General features: G+C 41.2%; 2 protein-coding genes across 3 annotated transcripts in view; both read right to left on the bottom strand.

Annotated features, from left to right (window-relative positions):
- Positions 1–22,544, bottom strand: part of LOC309702172 (NACHT, LRR and PYD domains-containing protein 3-like) — a 270,070-nt gene that overhangs the window by 123,602 nt on the left and 123,924 nt on the right. The window lies entirely within an intron of this gene.
- The window catches only part of LOC309702185 (protein NLRC3-like), a 44,943-nt gene that overhangs the window by 4,209 nt on the left and 18,190 nt on the right, over positions 1–22,544 (bottom strand). Inside the window, exons 6-8 of one of the 2 annotated variants that reach the window (XM_082526670.1) lie at positions 22,282–22,455; positions 14,403–14,576; positions 5,009–5,182 (exon numbers count right to left, since the gene is read on the bottom strand). In XM_082526670.1, the coding sequence (XP_082382796.1) occupies positions 5,009–5,182; positions 14,403–14,576; positions 22,282–22,455 (522 nt within the window). The remainder of the gene's footprint in view (positions 1–5,008; positions 5,183–14,402; positions 14,577–22,281; positions 22,456–22,544) is intronic. The other variant, XM_082526671.1, reaches the window with a different exon arrangement.

Below are 22,544 nucleotides of genomic sequence, written 5' to 3'. Positions count from 1 at the left end.
GAAGCAGAAATGACGTTCTCTACGCGTTGAGACGTTCCCCGTCCGTCGGCTAAACGCTTGATTGAAACTTCAATGCGACAGTGACACCAAGTAGAATTATAAATGTCACATAGCCCCAAACATGTCTTTTTCAAAGCCTGCGGTGAAGAGAAAGGTTGGTGATGAGCACCGACAATTTCAGGAAAAGTGGGAAATGCAATATTTCTTTGTTGAGCACAGGGGCACCCCGACCTGTCTTATTTGCACAGAGAAAGTTGCGCTGCACAAGGAATACAATTTGAAACGTCATTACACAACTAGACATGCTGAGCTGGATGCAAAATACCAGGGAGACGAGAGAGCGAACCGGGTTGCCAGTCTTAAAACAGATCTACTGAGGCAGCAAGATTTCTCCAAGAAAGCAACCAAAGAGAATAATGCAGCAGTCGGAGCCACGTGGTTAGTGAGATGATTGCTAAAGCAGGGAAGCCATTCACAGAAGGTGCATTTGTCTAAAAGTGCATATTGCAGGCTGCAAATATAGTCTGTCCGGGAAAGAAAGGTCAGTTTAGCAACATCAGCCTTTCTGCCAACACCGCAGCAGATCGCATTTCTGACCTGTCAAGTGACATTTATGACCAACTGTGTGAGAAAGCCAAATGTTTCAGTGTATACTCAGTCGCTCTTGATGAGACCACAGACATCACCGACACTGCCCAGCTCCCAATGTATGTCCGTGGTGTTGATGACAGTTTTGAAGTGATGGAGGAGCTGCTCACAGTAATTCCAATGCATGGCCAGACCACCGCTCAGCAGATATTTACAAGCTGTGTGATGCCATTGAGAATGTTGGTTTGCCATGGAAGAGGTTTGTTGGAATAACAACAGATGGAGCGCCATCAATGACAGGGAGGAAACATGGACTGGTGGCACAAAACAAACTGGAAGAGGAAGGCGTGGAGGAGGCCATTGCTCTGCACTGCATCATCCATCAGCAGGTCCTTTGCAGCAAATGCCTGAAGTTTGACAATGTGATGTCTATTGTTGTGAAATGCATCAACCAAATCAGATCCAGGGGCTTAAAGCACCGAAGGTTCTGTGCTTTTTTAGAGGAAATGGAGTCAGAATATGGGGATGTGCTCGACTTCACTGAGGTACGTTGGCTCAGCAGGGGAAATGTATTAAAGAGACTTTTTGAGTTGAGAGCAGAAGTGAAGCCTTCATGGAGAAGGATGGAGTTAGTGTTCCTGTGCTAACTGATCCCAAATGGCTCATGGACTCAGCTTTTCTTGTTGATATGACACATGAGCTTAATGTACTGAACAAGACGTTACAAGGCCAGGGGCAACTTGTCAGTGCTGCCTATGACAACGTGAGAGCATTCTCCACAAAACTGGCGCTCTGGAAAGCTCAGCTCTCTCAGACAAACCTTTGCCATTTCCCAGCATGCAAGGCACTCGTGGATGCAGGCACACCATTCAGTGCTGACGAGTATGTTGATGTCATTTTGAGGCTACAGGAGGAATTTGATCACAGATTTGCTGACTTCAAGACACACAGAGCCACCTTTCACATTTTTGCGGACCCCTTCTCCTTTGATGTGCAAGATGCCCCTTCTGTGCTTCAAATGGAGCTCATTGAGCTACAGTGCAACTCTGAACTCAAAGCAAAGTTCAGGGAGGTGAGTGGAAAAGCAGACAAGCTTGGACAATTTTTGAGAGACTTGAGCCCTAGTTTCCCTCGGCTTTCCCGAATGTTCAAGCAGACCATGTGCCTTTTTGGTAGCACATACTTGTGCCAAAAGCTCTTCTCCACTTTGAACTTCAATAAGTCCAAGTACAGGTCCAGACTTACGGATGATCATCTTCAAGACATACTGAGGGTCGCAACTGCTTCCTCCCTCAGGCCAAATCTGGCTCGGCTATGCGAGAGGAAACGCTGCCAGGTCTGTAGCAGCAAGGAGTAGGCAAGAGAAGCCATGTTCAGAAGAACAGTTCATTTTCTACAGTGTTCCATTCATGTTCAGAAGAAGGTTATAGAACTGTTAATACAGACATTTCAATCTAAATACAGCAGATATAGAAGACTGAAAGAAAAACACACAAGTTCACTGACTAAAAATATCTTATTATTATTTTATTTATGTATTACAGATTGATTTATTTTCTTATTAATTCTTAATTTGTTTATTTATTTTTCATATTTTGTGTTAAAAAATAAAAATAAAGAGATTTGAGAAGATTGGAATTTTTTAACCATGCCTTTCTTGTGGAAAACCTAATGCGGCCCAGCCTCACCCAGACTCTGCCTGCAGCGGCCCCCAGCTAAATTGAGTTTGAGACCCCTGTCCTACACCATAAATCAGTAAGAGAGGGTACGACCTCTCTCATGGCCCCAAGTGGTGTGTGCATGCCAGAGCACTCTGGAAGGCATACAGAGTCTTTACAGACTACTAAGGATCGAACCTCTATCATCATCCAATCGATTATAAAACTAAGCATGTATGAGTAAATATTTTTAAGCATATCCCATATGGAAAAGACTAAAAACTTATATGATGAAAGTCATACTCACGAAAGTGGCCACTTTCTCATTACTTTCATATATTGTTTTAGTAAGTATCGAAAACATACAAGTTTCATTATATAATTTTTCAAGGGATCTTATATCTGTTTTCACTCTTGTATGCTTTTCATACAAGTTTCACACAAGACAGATACAAACTTTATAAGATTTATATATCTTTTCCATATGGGAAATGACAATCAACAATATAAAGCTTACAGCTGGTTTTAATAACAACATTTATTTGTTTCTCAAATGAGAAAGAGCTATCGAGAAACACTCCTAAATCTTGAGTTCTTAACTTTTCCAGTGGGCCAAATTCAACATTATCTGCTAATGCTAAATAGGCTGCCGTTATTAACTAATGCTAATTGGATGTGAATTAGCATTATGCACTAATGCTAACACTTACTTTTTAACAATGTGAGTAGCTAATGCTAACACTATTTCCCTTAACTTTATAACAATGTGAACGGCTAATGCTAACACTCTTTTCCCTAGCAATACAACATCTGAGCTGCTAATGCTGAGTAGGTCGCCATTAGCACCTACGTCTAATTAAAGGCAAATACGCATTAGAACCTAATGCTCATATCGTTTTCCTTTGCTTTATAACAATGTGAGCAGCTACTGCTAAATAGCATTAGCTAATAACAGCAGTCTAATTTAATGTAAGTTAGCCTCATTTGCATTATAACGATGTGAGGAGTTAATGCTAAGTATGCTGCCATTAGCAGCTAATTCTAATTAGGGGTGAATAATTATTACCAGCTAATGCTAATATCGTTTTCTCTTCCTTTTAACAATGTGAGCAGCTAGTGCTGGGTAGGCTGGTGCTAGCAGCTAATACTAAAGCTAAAGCTAATTTGATGTGAATTAGCATTACATTAGTGAGGAGTTAATGCTAAGTAGACTTCCATTACAGGTAATGCTAATTTTAGGTATTTAGGAATTGGCAGCTAATGCTAATACCATATTTTCTTGCATTATAACAATGTGACCAGCTAATGCTAAGTAGGTTGCCGTTATTAGCTAATACTAATTTGAGGTGAATTAGCATTATCCGCTTATGCTAACAATGTTTTTTCTTACTTTTTAACAATATGAGTAGCTAATCTGAACATTTTTTTTTATTTAATTTTAACTTTTCCCCTGCGATGTGAAGAGGTAATGCTAAATAGCACGCCATTAGTGGCTAATTCTAATTTTAGATGAAAAAGCATTAAAAGCTAATGCTAATACCATATTTTCTTGATTTATATCAATATCAGTAGCTAATGCTAGGTATGTAGCCATCATTAGCTAATGCTAATTTAGGTGAATTAGCATCATCCGCTTATGCTAACAATGTGTTTTTTTACTTTTTAACAATACGCCATTAGTGGCCAATTCTAATGTTAGATGAGAAAGCATTAACAGCTAATGCTCATACTGTTTGCTTTGTAAGAATGACAGCAGCTAATGATACAAAGTCTACCGTTGTTAACTATTGTTAATTTGATGTGAATTAGCATTATCCGATAATGGTAACTCTTTTCCCCTGCATTACAACGACGTCAGGAGTTAATGCTAAGTAGGCTGCCATTAGGGGCTAACTCTAATTAGGGGTGAACAATTATTAGCAGCTAATGCTAATACCGTTTTCTCTTTCCTTATAACAACTTGAGCAGCTAATGCTAATTTGATGTGAATTAGCATTATATTAGTGAGCAGTTATTGCTAAGTAGGCTACCATTAGCAGCTAAAGCTAATTTGAGGTGAATAAGCATTAGTAGCTAACGCTAATACCCTTTTCTCTTGTGTTATAATGATGTGAAATGTTAATATTGTTCTCAAACAACAGAATGAGAATGAAATATTGATTCTAACAGGGCCCATAAACAGTATTAGCTTAGCAGCATTAGCTTATCAGAGTTTTCATCATGGTCACATAAATCCTTAGCAGAGCAAAGTGGCCTACTTAGCAATAGCTGCTCAAGTTGTAGAAAGCAAGGGAAAACAGTAATAGCATTAGCTGCTAAATGTGCACTTGAAAACAAATTTATTGTTAATTCAGCTGTGAATGTAGAGTTTGTCATTATTTAAGCTTCCATTTCCAAATGTTAGCTGCTCCTGTCTGCCTCTTTGTCACAAACACAGACTGAAATGATTCACAGCCTTGTTTCATCCTTCTGTCACTGTGGACATACAGCATGGGAAACATACACATGGCTGACACTTTATTAGGTACACTGGTATCTATCTCAGGTACACCTGTGACCTAAATGTTCCTGCAACCAGACTCCTTGGAGACCCCTACATAAATATCCATGAACTATCCAGCTAGACTAGTGTGTCTGTCCCTGAAAATATTCCTGCATGTGTGATTGTTCATGTCTCATCTGCAGGAAACAAACAGGAAGTGAGTGAAGGACACAGGAAATGTTTCCAGCTCTTCCTCCTCTATCAGACATTCTCTCCATACCTGAGAGTGTCCAGTCTCCAGCCTGGATCCTTCAGTCCAGCCGACAGCAGCTTAATTCCTGAGGGACCTGGATGATTGTAGCTCAGGTCCAGCTGTCTCAGATGGGAGGGGTTGGAGCTCAGAGCTGAGGCCAGAGAAGTACAGCCTTCCTCTGTGATCAGACAGCCTGACAGACTGCAGACACACAAAACAACAATCAATCTGTCAACAATCGTTTTCTCTTCGTCACAATAACATCTATCCATCCATACATCCATTCAATGTAACTTTATTTATAAGTGACAATACCCAACAGACAACAACAGTCATCTGAAGCTGTTTAACAGTGTAAGGTAACCGCCTCCACTGTGAGCAGCACTTGGTGATGGTGGGAAGAAGAACTCCCTTTGACACAAAGATCCTCCCAGTGAAAACAGGCTCCAGGAGGAGCATCTACCATGACTGGTTGCAGGGTGAGGGGAAAGAGAAGAACATGAACATCAAGAATGCAGCGAGTGGTAAAATAATAATAATAATAATGGATTGGATTTATATAGCGCTTTTCAAGGCACCCAAAGCGCTTTACAATGCCACTATTCAGTCACTCTCACATTCATACACTGGTGGAGGCAGCTACGGTTGTAGCCACAGCTGCCCTGGGGCAGACTGACAGAAGCGAGGCTGCCATATCGCGCCATCGGCCCCTCTGGCCAACACCAGTAGGCAAGTAGGGTAAAGCCCAAGGACACAACGACCAGGACAGAGAGCCCAGGGATCGAACCGGTGACCTTCCGGTTACAGATGCGATTCCCAACCCCCTGAGCCACGGTCGCCCTAAATAAAGATTTGACCTCAGTGTGCTCAGTGTTCCTGTCTATTCCTAACATATTCCTAACACGATAGCTGCACTTTAGAGCTCTAAAACTGGAACTGACACATAAAAATACTGAGAACACAGACTAGCAGCCACTGCATGGCCTCGAGTACGTATGTGGTGCGTTCAAAGAGCATCAGCATAGACATGGTGGGTTCAACAATATAGGACATAACAATTTCTATGGCGAAAATACTATCAATGAATGAGCCATAACATTTTAGCCATGTAAACATGTTATCAGTGGGCTTTCCAACAACTTGCATTGATCATTAAAGGATAAAATACGTGAGTCGAGGTCACTACGAGCCATGCGAGGGTCAAACATGGCAGAGAACCTTCCAGCAGCATCTTGGTTTATAATCCGCCTTTGGATCATCAGTTTAGGAGATGAAGGATCCAAGTAAAATAACAAGTTAAAAAATATGCAGCTATGGTCACTCACATGGACATCCTCCACACATACATCATGTATATTTAAACCCAGGGAGAAAACAAGATCCAGTGTGTGACCCTTTGTATGTGTGGGGCCAGAAACATGCTGCCTAAAGTTAAAAGACTCAGTGACAGTGATGAGCTCAGCAGCAGTGTTACAGGATGCTTCATCAATATGACGGCTCAAATCTCCCAACCTTCTCCAATGAAATGATGGATGTCAGAAGGTCATTAAATTCAGTTAGAAAGACCCCATCAGGTAGAATAAAATACAATAACTGGTTTTTAGAGAACTGACCATCATCTGTGACTCAAATGCAGAAAAGGAGTCCGAGGTCATCAGACTGCATGTGAATCTGTCCTGGTAAACAACAGCGAGTCCTCCACCACGTCCTAAAAGACGCGGAGTTCAGATGACGGAGCAGCCAGCCGGGCAGATTTCATTCAAGTGGACATAATCAATGTTCCCTCTAAGCTGCGCACGGGCGCAATCCGCTGACACGCTCTCTGCACACAGAGTATCTGCATTGCGCACAAAAAGATATCTAACAGGCTGTGAGGCTCCTGAACTCTCTGCCCCCCTCTCACGGACAATAACCATATCCAACTTCTTAATAGCAATGAACTGGTCTGCATTGGTGCATCATATCTTTATTCTCTTCCCCCTCCTGCCCCCCCTCCTCCTTAAATAGATAACTATCATATCTGATATCATATCTCACAGTACAATAATATTGAATGGGTTGCATTGTTGTACTTTGTCATGTTTCTCAGGTCTTTGTCTGATTTTCTACGAACATTACTTGTCATGTTCTCATGTTGTTGCTAAGGATTGTCTTATTGCATTGGAGTCACACTGGGTTAAATATGTACACTTGGGTTTTAAGGGGTATTTATTATTTTCTTCTTCTTTTTTTGGGTTGTATGGAAGCCCCAAACGCAATTTCATTGTTCTTGACAATGACAATAAATAAATAAATACTAAATACTAAATACTAACCTGAATTGAAATTAAAATAAATACGTTAACAATTCTGCTTTGCAGTGTTAGTCAGTGACTGGCTGCTCCAGTATTTAGAACGATGCCGCCTTATCCCATAGTCCAGCCAATGATTCACATTCGTATATACGCAGCTAATCAACGTCGCTGACGGGCTATGACAGCGTCCTCATGTGCCGACACCGGTGTTTTGGTTGATGTAGAGTGAAGCCACGTTAATGACAACGTGATCCAGTGATCCAAGGGACCGCTCAGGGAGTTTGTGTGTTCGCTCAGACACATGAAACATTAGAGGGAACATTGGACATAATTCTTATTTTGCTGCCACGTCTCAGTCAGACACATGAAATCTAGAGACTCTTTAATAAAGAGATCGCTTAGAATAAATGATTTGTTTGTTATGGAGTGAACGTTAAGCGGGGCCAACCGAGTTGATGACGGTCGATCTGCAAAATCAACAGCTGACTGCAGCGGCACTTGAAATAAAGACAATGCAGACCTGTAGACCTGCTGGGCAGGGCAGCGACTCCAGAGCTGGGGGAAGCAATGATCGATGAGCAGACATAGCTGTTATCAATAAAAACAGTGAACGTTTGACGGACACACCGTGAGAAAAACTGCTTCTGAGCCACAGAGCCCAGGTCCCAGTCACCGGCGTAACATATTAACTAAATGTCAGGAGAGGAAGTGGACGCAGGCACCAGGATTCTCCCCACAGCCAAGAAGCTAGCCTCTGGTAGCTTCTCAGTTTCACCTGGACGTCGGCCCTCGTTCCCCTTTTCCATCTCTTGAGGGTGAAAGTCCTGCGGGTTGTGAAGAGTAGCACACCAGGGGAGGAAGAGTTTTTCTGTTCAGCTGTTACAGTAGCTCTCCACTGAATCTTTGATGTTAAACCCTTTAAGACCTACCATAGAACCAAGTCTGCCAGAGCTTATCTTTAGATTTTTACATGCTGTAGTGCAGACCTTCCCAAACTGTGGTGCCCGCCCCCTAGGGGGGGCGGAGAGCCATGGCAGGGGGGGCGCGGTATGAAAAGGGAGGGGAACAAAACGCTTGGACACTGCTAGCACGGCGCCCACAGAAACGCAAAGCAGGAGATGAAGCATCGCTGAATATGTTTCCAAACCAACTTCATTCTAAGCCAAAGACTAGAAAATATGGTGAAGCAAATCTGCCCTTTGGCTTCACCTGCACAGGTGCTGAGGTAGGTCCCTGCGTCGGGAGCAGCGCTGGGCTCTTCCAATCATGGACAAACAGGATCCCACATTCTTGATTTTTAGTTCACAAACACTTGTTGTAGTGACTAACTACTCCTGACATTTTGGAGATGTTTGCTCTTTATAGAGTAAAGTTACAGCGGGATACAAATAACATCAGGCTGATCCTGCCACGATTTGTTCCCTCGATTCAAATCACAGACAAACAGGATCCCACAGCTGTTTATGTTTTTGAACCCATTTTGCACAGAGAGGCATTTTTTGAAAATGTATTGACAGCAATGTTGATTAGTATTACAGAAGAAGAAAAAACAACTACCCGTGACACCTTTGTAAATGGAGGGACAGTAACTGCGTGTGAAACCTGCAGATACTCAGAGTAACAGTATTTTGTCTCTGTCTGCCATTCTGCAATTCATCTCACATAAACAATAACGTGACGTGAAAAAAGGCGCAACCTTTGACGTTGCCAGATGAACTCTGTATTCCTCGTCCGCAAAAAAGGAGTTTTAAAAAAATCTCAGTTTTTGGTGATTTGAAACACTGTTTGGATGAAACAGCTGCGTTTTCAAAAATACCAGTGTAGGTGCGGACGTAGCGTAAAAGATTTAGTAGTTTATTTTCTTACTACCTGTAATTTATTGCAGATTACTTGTATTTGCTTAATTGTTTACTAAATGTTAGAGGTGTGAAATAAACCGCAATGGAGCAAAATATGGGCGTGTGTGGTTGGAGGATGTGTTAGTGCGTGTGCGTGTGCGTGCTGTTCACGCGCCGGGGGGGGGGGGGGGGGGGGGGGATGTTTTTTTGTGTAAAACAAAGGGGGGCCCAGCAAAAAAAGTTTGGGAACCACTGCTGTAGTGCCATTTTGGGGAGCAGTTCAAGTTGCTATACATCAATACAACCGTTAAAGCCCAAATTTTAATAATATGTATGCATTCAGTCCATAGTAACTACATATACATATATACATATACAGCAAAAAGTGCAATAAACTAGAACAAATTGAAAATTGTTTTGTTTTGTATTTTTACATATATTTGTAGTTAGAGAAATTTAAGAGGTTTATCCCTCAAAACGGAAGAACTAAAAAAGTTGCACAAAATAATTTCCAACCCCAGGAAATGTAATTTGAGTGTATCCATAGTTGTATTTTTGAGATACACCAAAATTTATATACTGCATGAAAAACTAAAATAAATACTACCATGTGAATTTGCAAGAAAAACTTCAGTGCATCAAAATAAACTATTTCCAACTGTGTAATTTGAGTTCTAAGCCTCCCAGAAACTATACTGAAAGGGTAAACTCAAACATGACTTTTAAAAACACCAGTGTAGGCTTCAAGGTAAAAAAAAACAAACAAACAACCAACTAGAATTTTCGCAAAAACGACGTCACTTCAGGTTTCGGGCAGGTAATGGCGGACATACGATAGTTTGGGCTGACATCTATTCCAACGTAGGAAGTGCTATGAACATCTGATCGGATTGGCAAAGCGTGTTTCTGGAATATTACTTTTTTGTTGCTGCAAGTGCTTTTCATGCAACTTTTGCAAAGCTATGTGTGGAAGGAAACGGTGACCTAGGATAAGCTGGATACATAAGATGTAAGTACAACTCCGGTTTCACATGCAAAAATAAAAATTATTGCACTAGCTTGTGTGGTTGCCGATCTACAGGCATTTAAAAATAGTTACGCAAAACTGAGCGTTCCCACTCTGACCGGCCTTAAAGGGTTAACAGTATCTCCCAATCATAATTTAAAGCAGCAGAAATTAAGTCAGAACTCAAAAGAGCAAAAATGACATTACAAAAAATGATTGACGACAGTGAAAAACTACATTGTTGCCTCCAGCAAGCTGCAGCGGCGGCAAAGCCAAACACAGGCGCCATCTTGTTTGACAGAAGAACGTAGCACACAGCAGCTACAAGCATAGAGTGCACCACTATTGTTCAAATGGAAGAAATAGAAAACACTCAATAAATCCTTCCACAGCTGAAACTAATGTAGACAATGTCAGGGGAGGAAGTCAAACTGAACTTATGACACCAAGCACGATAACTACCAAAATAATGCAGGAAAAGTAAACTAAGAAACCCTAAAGCAACTAAACAGAGCAGCTAGCAATAAACAAGAAGTGTAAACTATAAAAACATAGAAGCTAAATGCTAACATGGCTAACACTATCATCACTGTATGTAGCCCGACTCTTCTCACAGCAACATACAACTGTCATGGCTAGACATCTCACTGATTGGCTCATGTTAGCTTGTGAAAATATAACGTCCCAGCAGTACTAGCTGTTTTATATACTGTTTAAAATAAGCGAAATGTGCTTATAATGTGTAAATAAAGGCTGAAGCAGCTAGCACTGTTAGCATCAGCACCAAGCCCTGTTACATTTGTACACTGTTAGAGCAATGGCTCCAATCTACAGCCTTTAAAATAATGATTAAAATGCTGTGATTGCAGCCATTCCCCAACTCTCTGTGAATGGTTCTCATGGCTATTGATCAGTGGGCTTTGATCAGTGGGCTTTGATCAGTGGGCTTTGATCAATGGTCATGAGAATTTGCATAATTATGATTAAGGAACTGACCTCCCAGCCCATTGTTCCTTCAGTGGGCTGGTTTCAGTCATTATGCAAATGTACTGTTTATAAGATTGAAACCTGCAGTCAGCCGAGATTGAAGAAGTCACCTGGATGATGATGAAACATTTCTCCCACAAAACGCTACGTCCAGATGAACAGAATCAACTTTTGGAGATTTACTTACCTGGATGATTATTGGTTATTGGTAACTTTATTGTCCCTAATGGGAAATTGATTTGCAGTATGTCCGTACAAACAAACAAACAGGCAACCAACACATCACATACACACTCCAAAATAATATAATATAATATAAGCCTGAGAAAACAACCTAGATTTTTCATCAAAAAAGTACAATGTGCAATGGCAACAACACATATGGTTCAGTGTTATTAACTATGATAATAGCAGTAGGTACAAAAGACAATCTATGTCTCTTTGTCTTCACTGCAGGCACTTTATAACGACGACCTGATGGAAGCAGTTGAAAATCATTAAAGAGAGGATGATCTGAACACAACATGACAGAGGTCGCCTTCCTCAGCACCTGCCTGTTATAAAAGTCCACAAGCTGGACCTGAGACCTCCCTGAAATCTTACCAGCCACTTTAACCAGGTTGTTAAGTCTGGTCTTATTATTCAGAGACATATTACCGTACCAAGCAATGATACAGAAAGTTAAAACAGATTCAATAAAACTTTTATAAAAAACGAGTCATCATTGCAGATGAAACATTGAAACCTCTCAACCTCCTTAAAAAGTCTTTGTTGAACCTTTTTCACTGTAGCAGCAAGATGTGACTCAAAGCACAGAGCTTTATCAAGAACAACCCCCAAATACTTATAACTGTCCACCAGTTCAATGGCTGCACATTTACCACTGTTAGCGCAGGATGAGGGGATGTCTCCCTGAAGTCAATAACCATGTCCTTGGTTTTCAAGGTGCTGATCATTAAGAAGGACTGATCACACCACGAAACAAACTCATCCACAACAGGCCCATGGGAATCCTCTTCACCATGAAGGAGGCTTACAATGACTGTGTCATCTGCGTATTTAATGAAATGCCTGTTGGCCTGTGTACTGCGACAGTCATTAGTGTACAAAATATACAGTAGAGGAGAGAGACAACAACCTTGCGGTGAGCCAGTGGAAGAGTTCAGCTGTTTGGAAAAACAGCCGTTCACTCTCACACACTGAGATCTGTCAGTTAAAAAGTTTAAAACCCAACCAACGAGATTAAGATCAAGTGTAAACTGGTTAAGAAGTTTATCAGCTAAAAGATGTGGCTGGATAGTATTAAAAGCTGAAGAAAAATCAATAAATAAGAGCTGAGCATGAGCTTTGGCGCCATCAAGATGGCGATAAAGGAAGTTCAACAGAGTGACCACTGCATCATCAACACGTCTACGAGGCCTGTATGCAAATTGTAGAGGGTCTATAAGCTTCTCTACTTGCTAACTGAGAGTCTGAACTAAAACCAGGAAGACTTATCTTATTACAGTCACTGTAACAGTGACCAGTCATGTGTTTCATGCCTGCCCAGGCCACCCTTAAGTTATTGCTACCCATCTCCACCTCTACCTTATCCTTGTATTTTACTTTGGCTTTTTTAATTTCTGATCTGATCTCCTTCCTAATTTCTCTAACTTTCAAGATATTCCCTTCAATAAAAGCTTTTTTCCTTTCATGAATCAGCCTCATAAGACCTTTTGAAGACCATGGTTTGTTATTAGGAAAAAAATGGAGATGGTGTCAGTCGCATTCTTAGGATTCGCTTTAGGGTGGATGTAAACAATGGTGACGTTGATCTGTGGGAATTCCCTCGGCAGATAAAACGGCCTCAAAGACACAGAGAGGAGCTCAATGTCAGGCAGACACACTTGTCTACGAACGGTCACATTTTTACACCATTTCTGATTTATATACAAACACACTCCTCCTTGAGATTTCTGGGTAGCTCCGGGGTCTCGATCCAAACGTATGGGAAACCCGAAGCCATTTAGTTCCAGAGAACAATCAGGGTCAGAGTCCTTGAGCCAAGTCTCTGTGAATGCCATTAGACATGTATCCCTGTAGCCACGCAAGTGTGCGACATTCAAATGCAGTTCATCCAATTGACTCCTCAGAGACTGCACATTAGCCAGGATTATTGATGGTAAAGGAATGACTCCAAACAACCGTCAGGATTGCCAATAAAATCATGCGAAATAAAAAACCCATCTTCGTTAAAAGAAGTTCCACAAAGCACAAGCCGATGCTATAGAATTTCCTCAGGCAAAAAAATATATATATAAAGGAATAAAAGAATGAAATAAAATAAGTTAAAACACTGACACTGACAGAGAGAGACAACCTGCTGGTCGCCACAAGAGCAGCGCCCCTCTTTCTAGTCTAGTCTAGACTGAGAATGCATCAAGACCACTCACTCACCCTTCCCTCCTGCCTCTCAGCTGCTGAAACTCACAGTTTGTTACCACGGAAGAGTCACTCCTTCATCTGAGATGAAGCCTGATAGTCTGACTGATGCAATATAACATTCAGTCTACACTTTGTTTTTGTGCAAAGATGATAAAGAGGAAATACTAATAACATAAACAAAAATAAATGTCCAATTTAGAAATCTTATTCTTTTTTGCTCTATAAAATAGTTGTTTTTATTTTTCAGTCACTCATCGTAGCAGTAGGATTTACATGAAAATAAAAACAAATTAAGTTTGAGAGAAAAAGTACATTTTTGGCACTCTCTGGGCAACTGACTCAGAGACTCAAATGACTTAAAAAACCCGATTCATTTTGGTGAGTGACTCATTTAAACTCGATTCGGTAAAAAGAATCAAATTTACCATCACTAATACAAATCCCTTTGGAGAAAACAGCTTTAAAATATGTATTGTTAAATTCCAGATGTTTCTTTGCAAGGAAAACTCAAACACTGAAACAATACCACCAGTAACCTCCTACATATGGAAATGTGGTGTCATTAAAGACATAATAATTTCATTAATACCCAATATCCAGCAAAATATGTAATTTGAACATTTTGTTCCTAACGAAATCAAATGTATATATTGTAGAAGATTAGCCAAATTTATGTAAAATGGCCAGTACATGAATTAAAAAAATAAATAAATAAACAAAATCGTATGACTGTGACAAATTTTACACAGTAATTCAGTCTAATAATCCACTCAAATATAAATATAAGTTTAGCTAAAAGCTCTATAGATAAGTCAATCAATAATATAATTCACATTTTAAATGATCATATGTGTTAACGTTTGAATCCTGACCTGAGAGTTTCCACTGCACACTGTGAACTCTTTAGTCCAGCAGACAGAAGCTTCACTCCTGAATCCTGCAGGTCAGAGTTACTCAGGTCCAGCTCTCTCAGACTGGAGGACTGGGAGCTGAGGACTGAGCACAGAGCTTCACAGCTTCTCTCTGACAGGTTACAGCCACCCAGTCTGAAAAACAAAAGATAATCTATAATACTTATGTAAAGTTTGTTATTATATTACATGCCATCTTTTTATTTTTGATGAAACCTTAACATACTAAGATACAACATCATATGGATGAACTTGAATAAAATGTTTTTTTTAAATTATATCTTTATTTGGATTGGACAAGAAAAAACCATCTGCATAGCAGTATATGAATAACATGGGAACAAAGTCCTTCCAGGTTTTAGATTAAGTCCAGGAGAGCAAATGATAAACAAAGTGATCAGCGGGTGCATATTAACCTCCACTAGCTATTACTAGGACAGTTGCTCGCATGCTCTCCCAAAGGAGATATATAGAACACATTACATGGAACTATAAACACAAACTGGGAGGGGTGCCCATGCTGCAATCATTGTGAAGAAATAAGTAAATAAACAAGCAATAGTAATAGAAGTAAATGTAAAAAACAAACAAACAAAAAACAACCAAGTAATAGTGAGATCAAGTGAAGTCAGCCCTCGTGGGGGTGATGAATTGGATCCAATTGTTCCAACTTTGGTAGAATTTGGCTTTTTGATTTCTTAACAGATATGTAAGTTTTTCCATCCTAAATATCTCTAAAATGATCCCAAACCAGTCGTCTAGGGTAGGCTGGGCTGGGCTTAACCATCTTCTAGTAATTGTTTTTTTACTTGCCACCAAGAGTAATTGCACCAACTTAATCTCACTCCTACATTCCAGAAAGGGGACCAAACCCATGTATAAAACCTTAAAATCTAAAGGTATTTGAACGTTAAAGACTGCACTTAAGGAGACCTGAACGTTTTTTAACTTGGGACAGTCCCAAAAGACATGAAAATGGTTAGCAACAGTCGAGCCGCATTGTCTCCAGCATTGCATATAAGCCCCTTTGTACCTCTCCTGATATGGAGTCTTGAAGTACCTAATAATATTCTTCCAGCCATGTTCCTTCCAGCTCATAGAACTGGACGTGGACCACTGGCAGTACAAAACATTTTCCCACTCCCCCACAGAAATAGCAATCCCTGATTCCCTTTCCCATTTATCCTTAGTGTATAAAGTATTATCCTTGCTGGCACTAGAGAGAGCTTTGTATAGTTTAGAAATAGATTTAGTAGGGGTCATGGTTGTGGCATTTTTCAGGATGAGGAAAAAATGCGACTCAGCATCATTGAAGTCGGACAGTTTGCATTCATGATCAATATATGATCTCAGCTGTAAGTTTCTATGAAAGTTGTATTTTGTCAGGTTGTGATCGTCCCGTAAGGCCTCAAATCTGAGCACAATATTTCTATGAGTAAGAGAGAGGAATGTCGTAAGGCCATAGGATATCCATGCTTCAAAGTTAGAGTCGTGTATGTTTGGAATAAAATCCGAGTCGAAAGCAACCCACCTGAAGATTTTTAGCATTTTGTGTATCCCACAGATGTTGATTACCTTCTGCCAAACTTGGAGGGTGTGGGTTAACCAGGGGTTCCCCAGCTTTTCCAGCCGGCACATTAGACCCTTATCTGCCATTACAGCTTGTAGGGGGAATCGGTCCAACAGGCTGGACTCCAGTTCCTTCCACCTAGCCGTGTATGTTTTGTTACACCAATATAAGAGGGGGGTTATTTGAGCGACATAATAGTAATTCCTGAGGCAGGGGAGACCCAGTCCTTCCTTTTCCTTGGGGAGCTGGAGGGTAGCATATTTAATCCTTGGCTTTCGGCCCTGCCAGATAAATCTGGAGATCCATTTGTCCCACTCAATAAACGTCAGTAAGACAAAAGAGCTGATAGTGGACTTCAGCACTAAGCAGGAGAGGAACTACCAGACCCCCGTCATCAACGAGTGCCCAGTGGAGAGAGTGGACAGCTTCAAATACCTCGGAGTTCACATCACGCAGGACCTGTCATGGTCCTGTCACATCAACACCGTGGTGAAAAAGGCCCGACAGCGTCTCTACCACCTCAGACGCTTGAGAGACTTCCAACTGCCCTCCAAGGTGCTCAGGAACTTTTACTCGTGCACCATAGAGAGCATCCTGGCGGGAAACATCTTAACCTGGTTCGGAAACAGCACCATGCAGGACAGACGAGCTCTACAGAGGGTTGTGCGGTCAGCTGAGCGCACCATCCGCTCCGAGCTCCCTGACCTGCACTCAATCTACAGCAGGCGGTGCTGGACCAAGGCCAGGAAGATCGTGAAGGACCTCAGCCATCCCAACAACAGACTGTTCTCTCTGTTGAGGTCAGGAAAGCGATTCTGCTCCCTGAAGACCAACACAGAGAGACTGAGGAGGAGCTTCTTCCCGCAGGCGATACGGTCTCTCAATCACACCACCACACAGTCCTGACCCACACATATGGTTCTTACACACACACTGGACATTCTGGACATTGTTTTCACTTCATCACTTAAATCACTTTAAGCATATTTGCACTGCAGAAGACATAATGTGGATTGCACAACACTGGACATTATATTCTTCATTTCCAGTTAATACTTGTACAGCTGCTGTTATTGTGTATATATTTATTTATATTTCTTCATACATTCTTATATAGTTCTATATTGTGTATTTTGTTGTACAGTTATTTTATTTTCAACTTTAATTTATATATTTTATCTTATTCTTTCCCAGTTAAATTTACCCTTCATTCTAATTTGTGTTGTACAGTTATTTCATTTTTAACCTTAATTTATATTTTATTCCTTCCTAGTAAAATTTACCCTTTTTAATTTTTCATATTTATTTCCTATCTTATTCATAGCCTTTTCCTTTTTTTTTGTTTTCTTTAGGTCACGAGCAGTTGTCCAAGCATTTCACTGCATATCGTACTGTGTATGACTGTGTACGTGACAAATAAAATTTGAATTTGAATTTGGTAATCGCTCACTTCTATTGGCAAGTTTCTAAAAAGATAAAGCAGTCTGGGGAGCGTGTCCATCTTGATTGCGGTTACCCGGGAGCTGAGACGCATAAAGGGGACCAGATTCCATCTGTGCAAATCAGCTTTTATACTTGCAGATATTGGCTCGTAGTTTGCCTGAAAGAGCAGCGAGAGGTCCGCAGTCAAATATATTCCCAGGTACTTAATTTTCTCATTATCCCGATTTACTGTAAATTTGAGTAGAGATGTGTAATATTCTCCTAATGTTGTCAGTTGTTTGTCTATAGTGAATGAAACCAGTCTGATCTAAATCGATGAGGTCAGGTAAAAACTTCTCCAGTCTACGAGCAAGAATAGAAGTAAATAGTTTGTCATCCAAGTTAAGGACACTGATTGGTCGATAGTTTCCACATTCTCGTTTATCTTTCCCCTCTTTTGGGATAATTGAAATAGTTGCCTCCCTCCAGGAGGGTGGGATTTCTCCCTCCTGTAGGATGTAGTTAAATGACTTCAGCAATGTGGGGACTAGATCTGCCCTCAGGGTGCGATACCACTGAGAACTGAACCCGTCCGGCCCAACTGCCTTACCTGGTTTTAATCTGGAAAAAGCATTAATTTCTTCCACTAAAATGGGATGTGTTAGAAGCTCATTTTTGAGAGACGGGAGTGAAGGTAATTCTAGAGAGCTAAGAAAGGCATCAGTACAATTCTCCTCCGTAGCATTGGGCTGTGAGTACAGCTCCCTAAAGAAGGTCTCAAAACATTTCTGAATGTCTTCTAATTTTGATTCCAGAATATTAGTCTTGGGGTCCTTGATTTGGTATATCGTACTTTCCTCTAGTTGTTTGCGTAATTTATTTGCCAGATATTTTGCAGATTTCCCTCCTGTCTCATAGTATTTTTGCCTCAAAAAAATTAAGTTATTTTGGGCCTCCTGGGTGTAAATATCATTAATTTCATCCTGTATTTTCCTGATATCCTGCTTCAGAGTAGGATTTGCGGTGTTTATGTCTTCCTATTCTTTCAACTTTAAATTTGCCTGTAGTTCTGCTAATTTTTGCCCTTTGATTCTCTTTAAGTGGGAGGCGATAGAAATTAATGTACCTCTCATTACCGCTTTGAGCGTATCCCAAAGAATAGCTGGAGATACCTCTCCTGTGTCATTAACATCTAGAAATTCTTTAATGTCTACCTTTAATTTGGAAACTATGGCAGGATCATTAAGGTGCGATAACAATTTCCACAGTGTGGTACATTTTTTCCTAGCCACCTGCAAAGATAGAGAGATAGGACTGTGGTCAGATAGATCTCTTGTTAATATGTCACAGTCTTTGACCCTAAACCTATCAACTTTAAACATAAAAAAGTAGTCCAGCCTTGCATACACTTTAAAGGAACCAGAGTAATGAGTGAAATTTCTGGTAGATGCGTAGCGGTCCCTCCATACATCTATTATCCCCATCTCTACCATATAGGAATTGACTTTTCTAGTAAGTGCTGTTACCTGGTTGGTCGGGGAGGAGGAGTCTAGTTTAGGGTCAAGTCTAAAGTTAAAACCCCCCCACAGACAACTATCCCCTGAGAATCCACCAATAAATCAAACCTATTCCTATAGAATAGCCAATCGCTCCCGGGGGGAGCATAAACATTTAAAATTGTGATTTCAGACCCCTCTATCCATTCTGTTATTCTAACCAATCTGCCTTCCTCGTCACAGAGTTCTTAGATATGTTCATAGTTAAGTGTACCAGAGATAAGTGTAGCCACACCCCTCTTGTGTTTGGACTTAACGGAAGAGGAGAATACATATTTAAAACCCTTTCTTTTCAATCTCAAGTGATCTACTTGGTTCATGTGTGTCTCCTGAAGTAATGCAATCTGGGCCTTCTCCTTCCTTAGTTTGGACAGTATCTTATTCATCTTAATCACGTTCAGAACCCCGTTAACATTAAAAGAGATTACTTTCACTGACTCACTTCCCATAAAGATATATTAAGTTACCACAGCGCATAAACTCAATAGCAGCAGGCAACCCCCTCTTAAAACAGTAACAAGTGAAAAAAGTTAGGAATGAACTGAAAACATTTGAACATAACTGGAGCTTGAAAGCTCCTAAGCTGGCTTCTGACAGTGGAGCACTTCCACTGACACCCTCACAACTTGAAGGGAAACCCCTTATTACCCCCTGAGTTAGGGGGCTTTCCACTGCGACGTCACTCACAGCACGAGAAGCCCCACCCATTTTAGCTCGACAGTAACCATATTTCACCATGTTGTCCATAGCTAATACATAACATTAAATTCGTTCTCTTCACGTCTGTATACTTGCAGCTTCTCTCTATATCCCGCAGCTCCTCGGATCTGACGCGGACGCCGACCACCAACTCCCCGCCACAGCGGGCATCTTTGTAGTTTTTCTCTGGGGGTTGCCGGTGGTGTAATCACCTTTACCGGCAGGCCCCGACTCGCCAGGTCAGCCGTTGCCTCCTCCACCGTGTTGTAGGTTTTCACTCCTTCTTCGAAAAAAACCTTAAGGCGCGCTGAGTAGAGGGTCCTAAACCGTACATTCTTCTCTTTTAGGACCTTTCGTGCCTCTGCATACTCCTTCCTCATAGCCATGATCTCAGGGGGGTAATCGTGGTCGAGGTTGATCTTGCTGGAATTCAGCATAAAACCTTTCTTTTGCCAAGCGAGCCTCAGCACTTCTTCTTTAACCGTGAAGCACAGGAATTTTACCAGGATCGATCTGGGTTGGGAGCCGTCCGGAGGGAGTAATGATAGCACTCTGTGTGCTCTCTGAATTTGTAACGGTGTTGATGGTGGGATGGCGAGATTCTCCCGGAGTAGCTTCTCCACAAAGTGGGCCATAGATGGAGCTCCCGATTCTTCTCCCTCCGGCACCCTGTACAGTCTGAGCGACTCCCTCCTCGAGTAAGCCTCCAGTGATGTTAGTTTTGTTTGAAACTTTTCCTGCATGCTTTCTTCCATTTGCGCAACATCTCTAAAGTTAGAAATATCCTGTCTCAGAGTGACGCTGAAAAACTAGTTCATGCATTTATTACTTCCAGGCTGGACTATTGTAATTCGTTATTATCAGGATGTCCAAAAAACTCCCTGAAAAGCCTTCAGTTAATCCAAAATGCTGCAGCAAGAGTACTGACAGGGACTAGAAAGAGAGAGCAGATTTCTCCTGTATTGGCTTCCCTTCATTGGCTTCCTGTTAAATCCAGAATTGAATTCAAAATCCTGCTCCTCACATACAAGATCTTAAATAATCAGGCCCCATCTTATCTTAATGACCTTGTAGTACCATATCACCCCATTAGAGCACTTCGCTCTCACACTGCAGGCCTACTTGTTGTTCCTAGAGTATTTGAAAGTAGAATGGGAGGCAGAGCCTTCAGTTTTCAGGCCCCTCTTCTGTGGAACCAGCTTCCAGTTTGGATTCAGGAGACAGACACTATCTCTACTTTTAAGATTAATCTCATATTTCCATTAAAAGTGTTGAATTTGACTGTTTGATGTTCTTTATGATCTCTGGCACCAGTTCATCTGTAGGCTGAGCTCAATCCATCCATTTAGTGAAATTATGTTTAAAGGTCTCCTTGTTTTCTGAGCGTGCACAGATCCTGAAGCAGAAAGCCTGGGTTAATAGAGAAATGATCATCACTGTGATGATGCTCATCATCTCTGACTGGGATTTGAGGTTTTGTCAAAGCAGCAAAGAAAGCCTGGCTATGTTGGACTGGGTGTGGAAGCAGCTCCCAGTTTGAGTTCAGGAGACAGACGCCCTCTCTACTTTGAAGATCAGCTTCAAACTTTCCTTTTTGCTAAAGCATATAGTTAGGGCTGGACCAGGTGACCCTGAATCCTCCCTTAGTTATGCTGCAATAGACGTAGGCTGCCGGGGGATTCCCATGATGCATTGAGTTTTTCCTTTCCAGTCACCTTTCTCACTCACTATGTGTTAACAGACCTCTCTGCATTGAATCATATGTGTTATTAACCTCTGTCTCTCTTCCACAGCATGTCTTTATCCTGTCTTCCTTCTCTCACTCCAACCAATCACAGCAAATGGCCCCGCCCCTCCCTGAGCCTGGTTCTGCCAGAGGTTTCTTTCTGTTAAAAGGGAGTTTTTCCTTCCCACTGTCGCCAAAGTGCTTGTTCATAGGGGGTCATGTGATTGTTGGGTTTTTCTCTGTATTTATGAAGTGCCTTGAGGTGACTTTTGTTGTGATTTGGCGCTATATAAATAACATTGAATTGCATTGTTAGTATCTCAGACAAAATCTCGTCTGTGTTCTGGAGCTTATCTTTGTGTTCTGCAACCCTGGTTTCCACATCATTAAGCCGCGCATTGGCTTTATCCAACTCACCCCTTATTTCCACCAGTTGCGCTTTCGTGTCTTTTCGAAATTCTTTCACCTCTTTCCCAACGCCTCTCAGTTCTTTCAGTATCAGCGTCAAACTTGCTGGGTCAACCTCATCTTCTGTCCCAGAATCCTCGCGGCTAGGAGTGGGAGAGTGGCCTCGGCTAGCCCTATAGGGGCTAACGTTAGCCCCTTCTGTTAGCTGCACATTGCCATCTTCCACGTTTTCAAACGTTAACTTCTTAGCTATTTTGTTCTTTCTGGACATCATTTAAACCCCTTTTTCCTCTTTATGTGCACTTAGATAGTGTATTAATTTACTTGGGGCAGTTTTAATAAGTTTCAGTCGAGAGCTCTCGTACTAGGTGTCCATCCCCACGAGCGCCGGAACCGGAAGCCTTGAATAAAATGTTTAATTGGTTCATTTAAAAAAAACAAAATGTCAATTGATCTGACCTCAGAGTATTTAGTTTACAGTTTAAACTTTGTAGTCCAGCAGACAGAATCTTCACTCCTGAATCCTGCACATTTTTGATACTCAGGTCCAGCTCTGTCAGAGTAGAGGACTGAGAGCTGAGCATTGAGGACACAGCTTCACAGTTTTCCGCTAGAAGTTCACAGACGTTGAGTCTGAAAATGAAAACATGAACAAAGACTGATGTTAAAGTGTAATCAGGGTGCAATAACTAATCTTATATTTTAAGAATCCTTGTTGTTTT

The sequence above is a fragment of the Aulonocara stuartgranti genome (genome assembly GCF_965226115.1).
Source record: "Aulonocara stuartgranti genome assembly, chromosome: 3".
NCBI classification, from domain to species: Eukaryota; Metazoa; Chordata; class Actinopteri; order Cichliformes; family Cichlidae; genus Aulonocara; species Aulonocara stuartgranti.
Note: the sequence above shows the minus strand (reverse complement) of the source record. Positions and strands in the feature narration are given on the sequence as shown.